General features: G+C 42.6%; 1 protein-coding gene across 3 annotated transcripts in view; it reads left to right on the forward strand.

Moving 5' to 3' along the window:
* Tcaim (T cell activation inhibitor, mitochondrial) overlaps nt 1-11,682 on the forward strand; it is a 33,912-nt gene extending 22,230 nt beyond the window's left edge. For all 3 annotated transcript variants that reach the window (XM_059268976.1, XM_059268977.1, XM_059268978.1), the window contains 6 exons: nt 77-199; nt 1,707-1,804; nt 2,356-2,447; nt 7,490-7,722; nt 8,481-8,612; nt 9,640-11,682. In XM_059268976.1, coding sequence (XP_059124959.1) covers nt 77-199; nt 1,707-1,804; nt 2,356-2,447; nt 7,490-7,722; nt 8,481-8,612; nt 9,640-9,880 — 919 coding nt within the window. In that variant the 3' untranslated portion in view covers nt 9,881-11,682. The remainder of the gene's footprint in view (nt 1-76; nt 200-1,706; nt 1,805-2,355; nt 2,448-7,489; nt 7,723-8,480; nt 8,613-9,639) is intronic.
* The last annotated feature ends 3,525 nt before the right edge of the window (nt 11,683-15,207 follow it).

A 15,207-nucleotide genomic window follows, 5' to 3' on the forward strand; every position in this document is an offset into this window, starting at 1 on the left:
GCTGCTGGCCTCTATCTTCAGTCACCTGTGTGCTGTACTGGAAGGAAGGTAAAGAGTTTCTCTGGTTTTGGTCTAGGTCCTGGCTAGGTAGCAATGGGAAAATTGCTGTTAAAAAGCTGAAGAACAGTTTGCCACTTAGGAAGGAGCTGGATCGTCTGAAGAATGAACTATCTGAGCTTCTGCAACTTTCAGATATCAGGTAATAAAGTATCCAGTTGTCTAAGTTACTGTCCTATTCCTGTGAAGAGACACCATGACCAAGGCAATTTACAAAAGAAAACATCTAATTGGGAGCTTGCTTAAAATTTAGAGAGTGAGTCCATGACCATCATGGTAGGGAGCATGGCACACAAACAGGCATGGTGCTGGAGCAGCAGCTGAGAGCTTAGATGTTGAGACAACCATGAGGCAGAGAGAGAGGGGCTCACTAGGAATGTCCTGGGCTTTTTAAACCTCAAAGCCTATCCCCAGTGGCACACCACCTCCAACAAGGCCATACCTCCCAATCTTTCTCAAATAATTCCACCAACTAGTGAACAGCCATTCAAACATATGAGCCTATGGAGGCCTTTCTCATTCAGACCTCCACACTAGTACACACATTCAAATATGCAGGAATGAATGTAGTTCAGTTAATAAAGTGCCTACTTAGTACACATTGGGCCCTGGGTTCCACAAAAACTGGGTATGGTGGTGCACACCTATAAATCATATCATTAAAGAGGTAGAGACAGAATGATCAGAAGACGAAGGTCATCTTTGGCTATATAACAAGTTTCAGACTAGCCTGGACCTAATGAGAACCTTGTCTCAAAAAAATGTTTTTAATTAAAAAAAAAAACAGTAATTAAAGTACAGAAATTACTTAGTGTTAACACTTTCTAGTAGGTCAGTATTTGGCTCTTTAACTTCTCTGATAACCAGTAATCTTCAATTGTCATTTTATGGATATAGTCAGAATTCATCTGTATGAACACTGTGATAAGTTTTTGTTTAAAACACAGAAGATTTGAGTTCTGATATTTTGGGTATGATAGTTGAACTTTCTTATTATTTATTTATTTGTGTGTGTGTGTGTACACGTGCCATGGCACATGTATGGAGAACAGAGGACAACCTGTAAAATCAGTTCCCTTCTTCCTCCATGTGTATGTGTGTGCCTGCATAATGCTGAGGACTGAGCCTAGATACTTGCTCAAAGTATATGCTCTAGCATCAAACCCTACAGCAAGCCCCATCCTCTTATTTTAAGATAGAAACAATATATTTACTTTTTTAAATCTTTGCATACATTGACATTGTCTTAGTCACTATTTTATTGATGTAAAGAGACACCATGACCAATGCAACTCTTTTTTCTTCCAAGACAAAGTTTCTCTGTGTAGCCCTGGCTGTCCTGGAAATCACTCTATAGATCAGGCTGGCCTCAAACTCAGAGATCTGCCTGCCTCTGCCTCCCAAGTACTATGGTATAAGCCCCCTACACACAGAGACACACACAGACATAGCAATAAGAATAATAGGAATGATTTTTCAAAAATTTAAGAGAGATAATAACCATCTTAGAAACATAAGATCATTTGAAACATGATGTCTGTCTGCTTCAGGAAGAGGCCGTTGACCTTCTCAAGAATCAGGCAGTTGGGGTGAGAGCCTGTTCATCCTCCACGGTGCTGCTGTTAATGTAGCTGTGTCTGTTGGCCTAGGTGGCAGAGGGGCTGGGGTGTTGCCCATCGCTGTAGCCAGCTGCACAGTCTTAGCCGCCTAGCACAGCAGAATTTGGAGCCACTTCGGAATGCAAAAGGTAACCATTGTCCACTCTCTTATTGTTTATTTGTTTGTTTGTTGTTTTTTTATCAAGACAAGGTTTCTCTGTATAATCTTGGCTGTCCTGGAACTCACTCTATAGACTCAGAACTTCCTGCCTCTGCCTCCCAAGTGCTGAGATTAAAGGCATGCGCTACTGCCGCCTGGCTGTCCACTCTCTTTCAGAACATCTGTAGTACACATCTATAATTTGTAGCACAAAACTAAGACTTTATCAGAGTTAGATATTTAAATCTGTGGGTGGGGTAGCACACCTTTAATCCCAGCACTCAGGAGGCAGAGGCAGGCAGATCTCTGTAAGTTTAAGGATAGCCAGGGCTACACAGAGAAACCCTATCTCAGAAAGAAATGTAAAATAAAATAAATGTTTAAATCTGTTCCTTTGAATAAAGCAGAAACATAACACAAGCTTCTAGGATCTACTAGATTTAATCCTGAGTGTATACACTAATTTTAAGTAATTATTTGCATAGTGTTATAAGGATGAATCCTCTGGGCCATGACCACAGGTTTGTGTTTTATCATCAGGATGCACCATCGTATTCACAGACCGCTCTGGTATGAGTGCACTGGGCCACGTGATGCTGGGAACCATGGATGTCCACCATCACTGGACGAGAGTAAGGATGAGCCCAAGCAGACCTCTCTCACTCACCTGCACACACTTTCATTTCAAACAACACTATTACATCAGCAAACTGCAGCATTGGAAAGCAATACTCCAGTTTTCCAATCCAATAATACCACATAACTAGTACTTCAAAGTAAAGATAGCTTTCTTTTACGTTTATTTATTTTGTGTGTATGTCTGCATGTGTGTGCATAGAAGTCAGAGGACAAACTGTAGTTGTTCTTTTTCTACCCTGGGTCCAGGGATTGAGTTCAGACCATCACACTTGAGCAAGTGCTTTTGCTCAGGCCTCTGTCTCACAAGCCTGTAGCCAAAAGGTTTCTCTGGTGCCACCCAGCCCTGCAGTCACGAAGCTGCTTATAAAATAATCATTCAGAGGCTTAATATTATTTACAAACTGTATGGTCTATGGCAGGCTTCTTGCTAGCTAACTCTTTCATCTTAAATTAATCCATTTCTTTTAATCTATGTTTTGCCACATGGCCGTGGTGTTACCAGTCTGCTGGCATCTTGCTTCTCCTTCAGCAGCGGCTGGCATCTCTCTCTCTCTCTCTCTCCTTATATCTTCTTCTCTCCATATATCTGCTTGGATTTTCTACCTGCCTCTAAGCTTCCTTGCCATAGGCCAGTGCAACTTTATTTATCATCTACCCTATATTTGTGAGTCTAAAGTTTCATATCTAATTTATCTTTTATCATAACCAAGGAAATTATAACTATCTAGTCTTCAACTACATCAAAGACCCCAGGAGGATATATTACCTAAGTAAGCAGGAAGTGCTTTGTAAGCAACTTTCAAAATCTGGAAATGACAGAGATAGCTGGCTGCCTGGACAGTCATCCAAAGTTGCTCTACAATGTTGGGGCATTCATCTTCAGCCTATAGGCCTAGAGTCTCTCAGTCACTTCTCTCTGTGTCCTGCAGGATGTCTGGCAGTCTCCTCTATGAAACAGGAACCTGAAGGACCATCTCACCTTGTGTTGGCAAAATTCAGTGCTCATTTTCCTATGGGTCCTGTATGTCTAGTTTATACAACATTTTGTCAAGCAGTCCAGGCAAGAACAGTTTCTTGTCCAAATGGCTAACTTTTGCCATAAGGGGAGCAAACTCCATATGGAGTTTCTTCAATGCCCATCATCTTCTTTGAAGTAAATTGGTGCTGCCAGGAGCAGATGTGTCTCACTGTCCAGAAAGTCTAAATTCTTAAAACATTTTAAATGCTATATTCTGTAGGTCTTTGAAGTGTTTGAAGATTACCTACCTAATTGAAATATACCTTTATATACCTAAAAAACTTAACTAACATGACTATAAGTTTGATTATCCTAGATGACTATCAATCTGTATTTTTAATTGTATACTACAATTTTAAATGAGCTGCATAAACATAATACCTTAAACAAGAGTAGAAATACACATACATATAACAAAATTAACTTTAAAATTGTAATAGACTAAAATCTATAGTAATGTAAAACTTTTTAAACAAGTTGTTGCTCTTTAAAAGTAGACTCAATAATCTACCCTTTTATCCTCTCGTATCTATACTATCCCCTTTTCTTTTTTAGAAAGAGATTTCATTTATAATCAACCCCTTTAAAATAAAAATAAACATCTATAAACAATATTTTGGGAATTTGGGCATAACTTCTCATACTACTTCCTGCTGATTGGGGGCGCTGGCAATCTTATGGGGATTTTGAGAAAATTTGAGATAATGGTCAAGTCCTGGAAAGACCGAGGTCCATGTGTTAGTTTTAAATGCAGACAAATAAAGCTGATGTGAACATTTTTTATTGTTAAATTTTATTTTTAGGTTTATTTATTTTATATGTAAGTATTTTGTCTGCATGTATGTATGTCTATGTATCATGTGTGAGCCTAGTTCCTGAGGAGGTCAGAATAGGACATAAGATCCCCTGAAGCTGGAGTTACAAAGATTCTCATTATGTAGTACTGGATGACTAGAACTCACTATATAAATCAAACTAGACTGAAACTTGTAGCAATCCTCCTGCCTCAGTCTCCAATGTCTTAGGATTATGGGTGTGAGCCACTGTGCCTGGTTAATACAAACATGAGAAATGCATTTTTCATCTCATGGATAAATTCCTAGATAGAATCGCTGGATCATATCCTTTGATCATATCATATTTTCAATTTTGATGAAAAGTTTTAATTATGACACTCTAGTAGGTATGTGGTGATGTCTCACCTTAAATTTAATTCGCATTAAATAATAAATGATGGTAATCATCTTTTCATGTTTTCATTTGCCATCTTCATGTCATCTTTGGTGAAGGATCTATTCAAATAAAATACTTGGTAGAGGGACTGGTGGGTAAGAGCACTGGCTGCTCTTCCAGAAGACCTGAGTTTGAGTCCTAGCACCCACATGTCAGTTCACAACCATCTGTAACTCCAGTCCCAGGGGATCCAATGGTACCAGACATTAATGTGGTATGGAGATACACATGTAGACAAAACACCTATACACATAAAATAGATCTTTAGCCCGGCTTAGTGGCACACACCTTTGATCCCAGCACTCCAAAGGCAGAGGCAGGCAGATCTCTGAGTTTGAAGCTAGTCTATAGAGTGAGTTCCAGGACAACCAGGGTTACACAGAGAAACCTGACTTTAAAAAACTTAATTATTAGCTGAGCAGTGGTGGCACATGCCTTTAATCCCAGCACTCAGGAATCTCTGTTGAGTTCAAGATCAGTCTGGTCTACAGAGTGAGTTCCAGGACAGCCAAGGCTACACAGAAACCCTGTCTTGAAGAATTTAAAAAAAAAAAAAAAAAACTTATTACTTATTATTATTTCAAGCCACATATTTAATAGGTATTTTGTATCTAAAGGGTATAAGAACTCTTAACACTCAGCAGTTAAAAAAAAAATACCCAACCAAAATAGAAAATGTGCCAAAGACATGTCTCTGAAGAGAATGGACAGATGACAGATGTTCAGAGCTGGGGATGTGGTGCAGAGCTGGAGTGCTTGCAGCATGTGAGATGGTGGGTTACAGCCCCACACTGGGCAGAACTGCTGAATGAAAATAGTGGCACCACCATGTGATGATGATGACGTGGAAAACTGGTTCACTCCTGACTGCTGACAGGAGTCCAGATGTGCAGATCTCCACACAAGGAGCACATCATCTAAAGAACTGAACGTTCTGGCAGTTGGCCCAGCAGGCCATTCCTCGGCATTTATAGTGAAAAACAAAAAGCTATGTTCACGTAGAAATCTGTGCACAAATATTAATAATAGCCAAGAGTGGAGGAAGTCCTAATGTACTTCTGTATAAGTCCTGCTCAGAAATGGGCATGAACCACTGATATGTGCAGCAACCTGGGTGTGAAAGTCGGTATCTGAAGGTTATATTCTATACAACTCCCATGTCTGTACCATTCTTGAAATAACAAAATAACAGGAAGGCAGTGCAGTGCTGTGACTGCATAGACATGGAGATAAGCAATCTGGCCACTGAAAGGTCATGTGGCAGATCCTGTGGTAAAATTCTGCTCAATGCTAAATGGTGATCTCACATGGGTCTGCACATGTGAAAAGACTGTATAAAACGAAATACACAAGGGTTGACAGAGTGCAGATGAAATTAAACAGCTGCTATATAATTATAGTGTGTCTGTACTCACAATCAGAGACATACAAAGTCTTCATCACACACTATATGAACCCACAGTTCTCAAAGATCCTGAATTTACTTACCACTACATAAGTAACCCAGGAAGAGAAGAATTAGGGAGTAGGATTATTTTTTACAAAATATAGTAAGTAGATGATGGATGGTTTATAGAATCTTATTATTTTTATTATAGACTACCTAATGCCTTCTAGTCCTCTTTTTTTGTTCTTTTTGATGTTGTTTTCTGTGTAGCCCTGGCTGTCCTGGAACTCGCTCTCTAGTCCAGGCTGGCCTCACCTCAAACTCACAGAGAACCCCCTGCCTCTGCCTCCACCATGTCCTGGCTAAGGCCTTCTAGTCATCTTAACATTGTGCAGATCCCAGCTTTTTACAGAAAACCAAACTTAAAGTCCTCCCTGAGGACAACACACGTGCCATGCACCAGCCCTTCCCACTCACCCACACATGCCATGCACCAGCCCTTCCCACTCAACAACACATGCCATGCACCAGCCCTTCCCACTCAACAACACATGCCATGCACCAGCCATGCACCAGCCATGCACCAGCCACATTCAGCTTCCTGTTTGTTTTGGACATGGCCTTTTTTTTCTTTTCCCAAAGCTTCCCACATTCATCTACTGTTTCTAAATCCTATTATACTTTTTGTGAAATCAGAAATCTTGGCAGCCATTATTTAAACCTGGCTTTGACCTATCAGCCTCATGTGGCACTTGAGCTGACAGTCTTGCTTTATTTTCTTGCCCCTCAACTGTGAGCTCTAGCAAACACAAACCCTTACACCTGCATGTGCACTTCATGCGTACACACATAGTAGGTGCTCAGGAAAGCTTTCTGTGCTTATCAATTGAGTTTGAAATAGTTGACTCAAAGTAAATTTTTAGGCAATACTTGAGAGTTGGAATACACAAATGTACATTTAATCATCATAACCTAGGTTAAGATTCCTGTGCAGGTCTTTAATATTAGTACCTTGGGCTGATTTTTATTTGGGGCTTTTCTTTCTCTGCGGTCTCTTCTCAGTTCCTATTGAAAACCCTAGACTGATAGTTTGTTTTTGTTTTTTTGTTTTGTTTTTTTGTTTGTTTTTCGAGACAGGGTTTCTCTGTGTAGCTTTGCGCCTTTCCTGGATCTCGCTCTGTAGACCAGGCTGGCCTTGAACTCACAGAGATCTGCCTGGCTCTGCCTCCCGAGTGCTGGGATTAAAGGTATGCACCACCACTGCCCGGCCAATAGCTTGTTTTTACTTGAATATTTTACTTGAATATTCCATCTACAAAAATAATTTTTAAAACTTTCTCATTTATTGGACTCCTTTTATTATAGTAACAAAGTTATCTTTTTTTTTAATACTATAGCTTTTTGAAAGCTTGCCAAGTTATTTTGACCTTCAGAGGAGAATGTCAGCCTTAGAAGACCAGATAAGCAATCTCCTAGGGGGCATACGCGTAGTTTATATCGAGGAGTTGCAGCCAGCCCTCACACTTGATGAGTACTGCTCCCTCCTTGATGCCTTCTATAATCAGCTGCTGAAACGTGGGGCACCTTCCCACCCTCGGAGTCTGAGTGGCTTGCAGATGATCCTTAGCAGGTAAGTGTCTGGAACTGGATGGGATGTGTGTGTGTTTTTGTTTCATTGTATGTTTCTTGTAAATTTAATAATAATAATAGAAATGAGTGGATGGAGAAATGGTTCAGTAGTTTGGTAGAAGATTCAAGTTCAGTTCCCAGGGCCCATGTCAGGCAGCTCACAACCAGAGGATCCAGTGCCTTTGACCTCCTCAGGCACTGCACTCAACACAGAGGCAGAGGCGTGTGTGTGTGTGTGTGTGTGTGTGTGTGTGTGTGTGTGTGTGTGTGTTTGTATATTTATAGACATACATACATACACACACACATACATAATTTCAAATGATTTTTTAAAATGGAGGCCAGGCATGTGGTGCACACCTGTAATGCCAGTACAGCAGGTGGATCACTGTAAGTTCAAGGCCAGCCTCAGCTAAAGAATGCACCTGTCTTAAAAACAAAACAAAAGAATGTCATGACTTGCGAAGAATTGTAGTCACGGCCCTGTTCTACATATGTCAAAAACCAAACTGAGGGACTGAAGGGTGGATCTTTACAACATTCTTGGAAAACATAGCCACTGATCAGCGAAGTCAGTCTCAAGTTCTCAGACTCACCTTGAAGTAGGTCACTGCCGTGTCACAGAGAACAGTATATCATCATCAGTGTTGCTGTAATTTAATGTGGATTTTCGGATGATGGCTTTTCAGTCGCTTGAAATTTAAAAAAGCATTGTCTGTGGAAGTGATGATGTTTCCCTTAATACATACTTTGTTTCAGTGACAGGTACGAGCCAAGCTTGCATGAACTTGGGCATTTTAACGTCCCAGCCCTCTCAGATCCAACAAGCCTCCAGTCATTTATGAGAAGCAAAGCCCAGCAAGCAAGAGAAAACATGGCAAGAAGGGAGGAGTGAGTACTGTCCACTTCCAGATGTATGAGGGCCTGACTTTTACAGACACTAGAAAGCATTATCTGCGTTTTAGTTATTTTATTCATGCACAGCTGTTGTGTCTGTTGGTATCAGCAGGGACCAAAAAGGGCATTGGACCCCATGAAGGTAGAGTTATAGGCAGTTGTGTGCCACCACGTAGGTGCTGGCATATGCGTCTCTGTAAGAATCACAAGTGCTCATAACTGCTGAGCCATCTCTCTAGTCCTATTCTACTTAAATTTTAAAGTGTGACTAAGTTTATAAGTAGTCGTGTTTCTGTGGTGTTTACAACTTGGAATCACTTGACAGCCAGTGGTTTCCTTGTCACAGGTTTGAAGCTATAGAATTAAGTCCATTGTAGAGAAGAAAGGGTAGGAGTGGGTCCATCCAAAGGCATGGACAGACAGATGGACAGCAAGTTCAGATGGTGAGCAGGAAGGGAGAAGCAGCTCAGGGCAGGGTACAGCCTGATTTCAACATCCAAGTAAGGGTTTATACTCCTAGGTTTTTCTTCACTTAGTCACTAGCAGTGGCTAGGGGAGGCGTATGAAAGCTGTTAGGAGCACTGACTGCTCTGTAGAGGACCCAGGTTCAATTTCCAGCACCCATATGGTGCCTCGTGACAATTTATAACTCTGGTTCCAGGAATCCAACACCCTATTCTGGATTCCGAGAGCACCAAGCACACAGATGGTGCACAGATATCCATACAGACAAAACACCCATACACATTAAAAATAATAAATCTCGGAGGGGGGGATAAATCTTTGAAAAATGGGAATAAATTGTGTATTATTTTTACCTTACTAATGCTAAAAAGGTTGATTTTTTTTTTTAAGAGTTTTATGTAGAAATAAATCAGCCAGTACTGGGCACAGCGTAACTCTTGGCATGTCTTTTCATATGACTGGCTTGTATGAGCACTATGCCATCTCCCCAACATTTAAGAATATTATTTATATTTTATTTTATTTAGTAATAGCTTGTGATTTTTTTATTTAATAGGTTAAAAGTTATTGAAAATGAATTGATACAGGCTTCAACGAAGAAATTTTCTCTGGAGAAGTTGTATAAAGAGCCCAGCATTTCTAGCAGACAAATGGTGGATTGCTGTAAGAGACTTCTACAGCAGTCACTGCCTTATCTACGTGGGATGCACCTCTGTGTGTCACATTTTTATTCTGTTATGCAGGATGGAGACTTGTGTATCCCATGGAATTGGAAGAAAGGAGAAACCATGAAGTAGCACAGATACTGTTTTATTTTCTAAAAAAATGAGAAACTGTTGAATTTATTTAAATTCAGTTTAATACTAGTATTCACATGTTAGAACAAAGTTTCTAACTGCTGCTTTTAAAGTGGGCTGAGCTTTTCTTTGTAGTGAATTTATGCTAAGAAACATGTTTTTAAAAGGTTTTATTCCCCCTAGTCTTGTGATGCTGATGGCCAGGCAAAAAAGATGCTTAGAAGAAAAAAACTATTTTAAAGATATGTATTAGAGAGTTCTATAAGAGTCATATATATATTTTTATATGAGTGAATGTGCATATATATAAATTGGCCTCATTCAGTATAGCTCTTTAGTACTAGAACTCATTTCACATGCAACACAGCTCATTGTGTGTCTTCATAATTACATTCTATAGACACACACACTTTGTAGCCAGTAATGGACAGTTATGTTCAAAACAGATGATTGATGAGTAGCAAAAATTAAATAACTACATTTTGTTTGAGAAAGATTAAAAAAAAAACCCTATTGAATATATGCTGTTAACATTGTCTGATACTAGTTTATTAAAACTTCAGTGACAGAGAATTTAAATACATGGTTTCTTCTACCATTTAAAATATTGATAGAGCATATGCTTGGTAGGCACAGGCCCTGGGTTCCATCTCTAGTACCAGGAATGAGTAAGATGTACTATTGTAATTTAGCCAGAAGCTCCTTTTAAAAGCTGTCTTCATTTCTTCAGCTCTGGTCCAGGTAAAGCCTGCTGCCTCCTGTGGTCTCTGGTGTCTCCCACCCGGTGGGAGACCCACTTTCTATTCAGAGCAGACCCACCCTACATTCTGCACAACACTTTTCCCCTGAGAAGGCCCTAGTGAATTTTTCCCACAGTGCATTAGAACAAAGGAGACGATAAAATCAGTTTTCATGTTTTGGGTTTTTATAAAACATCAGTTATTTAAACAGGTCAAATGTGTGTTGAAAATAAGAACTGGCTTGTAAAAGGATCGTTTGTGCCATTGCTTTTGACCCATGCTAATTTGACAAATGTTGCTATAAATATTCTCCGGAAGAAAGAGTCCTCAAGTTGGGTTTGGTGACGCACACCTTTAATCCCAGCACTTGGGAGTCAGAGCTAGGTGGATCCCTATGAATTTGAGGCCTGCCTGGTCTACAGAGCAGGTTCCAGGACAGCCAGCACTGTTACACGAGAAACCCTGTCTCAGGTGGGGGGGAGGGTGAGATGGGGAGGAGTTCTCAAAGATATGATAGTTTATTGGAAAATTGTTTGGATTGTACCACTTCTAACATCAGCTAACAGAATCTTCTGTAATAGGTGTTGAATTGGATTTGTCTCCGAACTAATTGTTACGTAATAAATAACACCTTGTCCACCACTTAGCTACTTTTCTTGTTTTCCAGTTGTTAAAGTTTCACAACTAGGAGTTGTAGGAAATTGTTAGAAGTGATCCTTTGGACTTCATCTCCGGATATATGTGCTCCCCCACCACAGAGAGAACAGGTGAAGCCTCTGGAGAGATCTGAGTCAGATCATAGCTGAGCTGCCCCCACAGAGAGAGCTGGGACTAGGCCCTTAACTCCAGGGCTGTGTCTGTTCCCAGCATGGGCTGTCAAAGCCCTTCTGCCTCCCTTTGTTCTGGAAAGGCCTCTACCCCTAAGTAGCCTCTGAGTTAATGAGAGGAAGGCTTTGAGAAGTGGACACATGAGATGAAGAGCCAGGGACAGTTCACCACTACTGGAGCCTAAAGACTGAGCACACTGTAGACAGTGTAGGCCTAGGGGGTCGGGGGACGGGGGACGCGCCCTGAGCGGGATTCATACTCTACAGAGGGACCTGGAAGCACACTGGAGGAGGGCGAGACAGCCTGTGCTTTTCAGTACCATACTGTTTTGGTCAGTGTGGAGTCACTTGATGGCATCACGGGCAGACCTGCCCCAGTCTCAAGCCCAGAGTACACCGTCCCGGCTTACCTGGCACTCAACTTCCTTTGGCTCACTTCACACCGACAATGAACGCCCACCTCTGCAGGGACCCTGCTTGCCCACATCCCCGGCAGGGTCTGGTCTCATCTATACCACCTGCACCCTGAAGGTTGCTCCCTGCCTACCTAGTAACTGTGGGCTGGCTGGAGATTCTCTGCCATCAAGTTTTATCTGGTGGTACAAACACCACCCCTTTTTGGTGTAGTGCTGGAGATTGAACTTTGGACCTTGTGCCTGTTAGGGCAAGTGTTCTATTGAGCTACATCTGTAGCCAAAACACCCTTTCAGAGTGTGTGTGTGTGTGTGTGTGTTTGCGCACACGTGCATGTGCACATGCACTACAGTATGTATGTATAGGTCAGAGGACAACTTTTAAGAGCTAATTCTCTCCTACCATGTGGATCCTAGGGATCCAACTCAAGTGCAGGTTTGGTGGCAGGTGCCTTTATCTGCAGAGATATCTGAGATATCTTGCTAGCCCTAGAAATCCTTTCATAGCTTTAAGAGGGAGTTATGTTGCACGAATCCTAAATGGTCATATAATAAAAAACCTGGAGCTGAAAGATCAGAGAAGCAGAGCAAGCCACAGCTACCACCTCTTAACCTCACCAACTCCTCAGCCTGACAGAGCCTCTTTAAGACAGCGAATTCCTGTCTCTTCTCGCCTTATATGCCTTTCTCTGCCCAGCCATATCACTTCTTGTCTCAACCTTCCTAGTGCTCATATTAAAGGTGTGTGATCAGTGCTGGAATTAAAGGTGTGTGCCACCACTGCCTGGCTCTGTTTCTATTTTAGACTGGATTAATCTCGTGTAGCCTAGTGTGGCCTTGAACTCACAGAAATCCAGACGGATCTCTGCCTCCCAAGTGCTAGGATTAAAGGTGTGTGCCACCACTGCCTGACCTCTGTGGCTAACTCTGGCTGGCTATGTCCTCTGATCTTCAGGCAAGCTTTATTTTTTAGATTACAAATATCACCACAGAGTTACATGTTTTTATCATGGGGACAGGTGAACCTCTCAAGTAGTCAGTGTTACAGTGAGTCTGGCCTTTTATGTAAACCATTGTGGGTCACTAGGGGCTCCAAATGGTTGTAGCCCAATTGTTAAGAGGTGGGAATCCTGCTTGTATTTTGTGCCTTTTGTCTCTATATAAACTCTTATTTCCTTTGGAGAAGTGTTGCTATTCTGTGTTGGCACCTTATAAAACAGCTGCACCAAATCAAGACTCAAGAAAACAGGTCCCTCATCTCCCCAAAGCCCTTAATGTCTTCACAGGCCAATATACAGATTTGAGCATGCCTCCTGTGTCCTTGTCAGCGAACCTAATACTCTTCCTAGCTGGGCATTATTGTACCTGCCTATTCACCTCCTCGTGAGTCAAAGAGAATAGGAAGATTTGACTCTCCCCAGATGTTTTCCTGATTTTTTTAAAGGTTATATTTGCAGCCAACTGGGCCAATGGGAATGAGTGATACATGGTGTCAAGTTGCTGAGCATGCTGCCAATAAGTTGACTAGGATCCTTTTGCTCTTCCAGGACTGGCCCTTGGCAGCCTTTGTAACCCTCAGCTTCTATCAGCAAGCAGTGACAGCAGGCATCTGCAAGCCGTAGGTAACAAGAACCAGGCCAGCTTCCAGCCTTCACAACACGTTTCCTTGTCCAGAATCTTCATCACAGAGGTACAGGAAGGCTTGTTCAAGAGAAGCATTGTGAGGCTGGAGAGATGGCTCAGTGGTTAAGAGCATTGGCTGTGTGAAGGGGCCCCAAAATAGCTTGACCACACAGCAGCCATGACAGGCCTAGACACAGCTTATGCGACAGGCTTACTGGGAGGCAACACCCAGATCCAGGAAAAGCCTTAAGCTGATACCACCCAGGGATCCACCCAGGGGTAAGGAAGTACCTGACATCCCAAACATTCCAACCATTAGGTAAGGTGGCCAGATGTCCCGAGTCTAGCACACACCTATTTCTGTTTTACAGATACCCCTAGACATTTGTCAGCCCATCAGGGTCCTGGACCCTGGAAATCCCCTCACCCCAACCTCTGCTATGATAAAAATTCTGCCTCACCTGAGCTTAGGGCTCTCTGCTCTCACCGCTTCGTCGGACAGACAGAGGAGTGCATGCACACATGTACAATTAAATTGGAACAATTGTAAAAGCTGGAACTCTTAGCATTTGAGAGGCCGAGGCAGGTAGTCAACCTGGTGTACACGGGGAGTGTGGTGAGAGACTGAGGTGACCACTGGCTCCCCTACTCTAACTGCTGGCTCTGGATCTCCATGTTACCCCCACCTAGTTCCCTTCCCTGGTCCCTCTACTTGCTCAGACTACTTGTCCCTTCAGATTCCTGTAACATCTCAACCTTGGACCTATTGTTACTTTTGCAACCTGTGACCCGAACACCTGACCAACATAAACGAGGATAGATTTATGTTTGTCTCATGATTTCACAGTGTTTCAGTCCATGGTGGCTAGGACATCAGGACAGACCAGGAAGCAAAGAGAGGATTAGAACCAGTTCAAAGTTCCGCCCCTAGTGAGCTGCTTCCTTCCGCTAGATCCCACCTACTGAAGATTCCAAACGCCCTCCTAATTAGCACCATCAGTGAGGGAACAATCATTCAAAACATAAGCCTGTGGAGAGCATTTCGGATTCAAACCCTAACAACCTGAGTCCATCTACAGCACCCAACTGCACCCTCATCCGCACCACCTAACCACCCTGCCTGCTCAAAGACCCTTTGTGACTGCTTAGATCTGCAAGGATCTGCAGTTCGGCTCCTCTGTGGCTCTCGGGAGCGCTTGGGCTTTCATTCAGCCTTACCGCCCCCCGCCCCGCCCCCGCCGGGCCGGTGGCTTCGCATGGCTCCTAGACTCACTATGCCTTTCGTCACTGTACTGAGGCTGTTCCTAACCTTCCGGGTGCCCCTGTTACTCCTGAGTGCACAGGACCCACATAACACTCTTTGGCCCCACTTGGGCCCTCATGGAGCCTAAAACAAACTCTGGACCACCTTTCAAGGAACTCTGACGTGGGGCCTTGTCCTAGGCTTGACCCGGAAGACAGTAGGAATGCCATAGCCACAGCCGTAAAGATTGTGAAGTGCAAGCCCGAAAACAGGCTTCATCCCTTTTCCATTCCAAGTGCTGCCCATAAAAGCGAGGGTGGCCTGGCTGTGCCTGGCGAATGGGTCCCACTCACCCTGGCCTGTCCTCATCCCACTTAAGGCCTGCTTCTGTCCCACAGATGACTCCAGCACCAGAACTGCGGTATTCACCCGCAAAGTGTCAAGACAGCAGAGGGAGTAAAGAAAGCCGTAGAAGGCGGTC

The sequence above is a fragment of the Peromyscus eremicus genome, chromosome 7, assembly GCF_949786415.1.
Source record: "Peromyscus eremicus chromosome 7, PerEre_H2_v1, whole genome shotgun sequence".
Lineage (NCBI taxonomy): Eukaryota > Metazoa > Chordata > Mammalia > Rodentia > Cricetidae > Peromyscus > Peromyscus eremicus.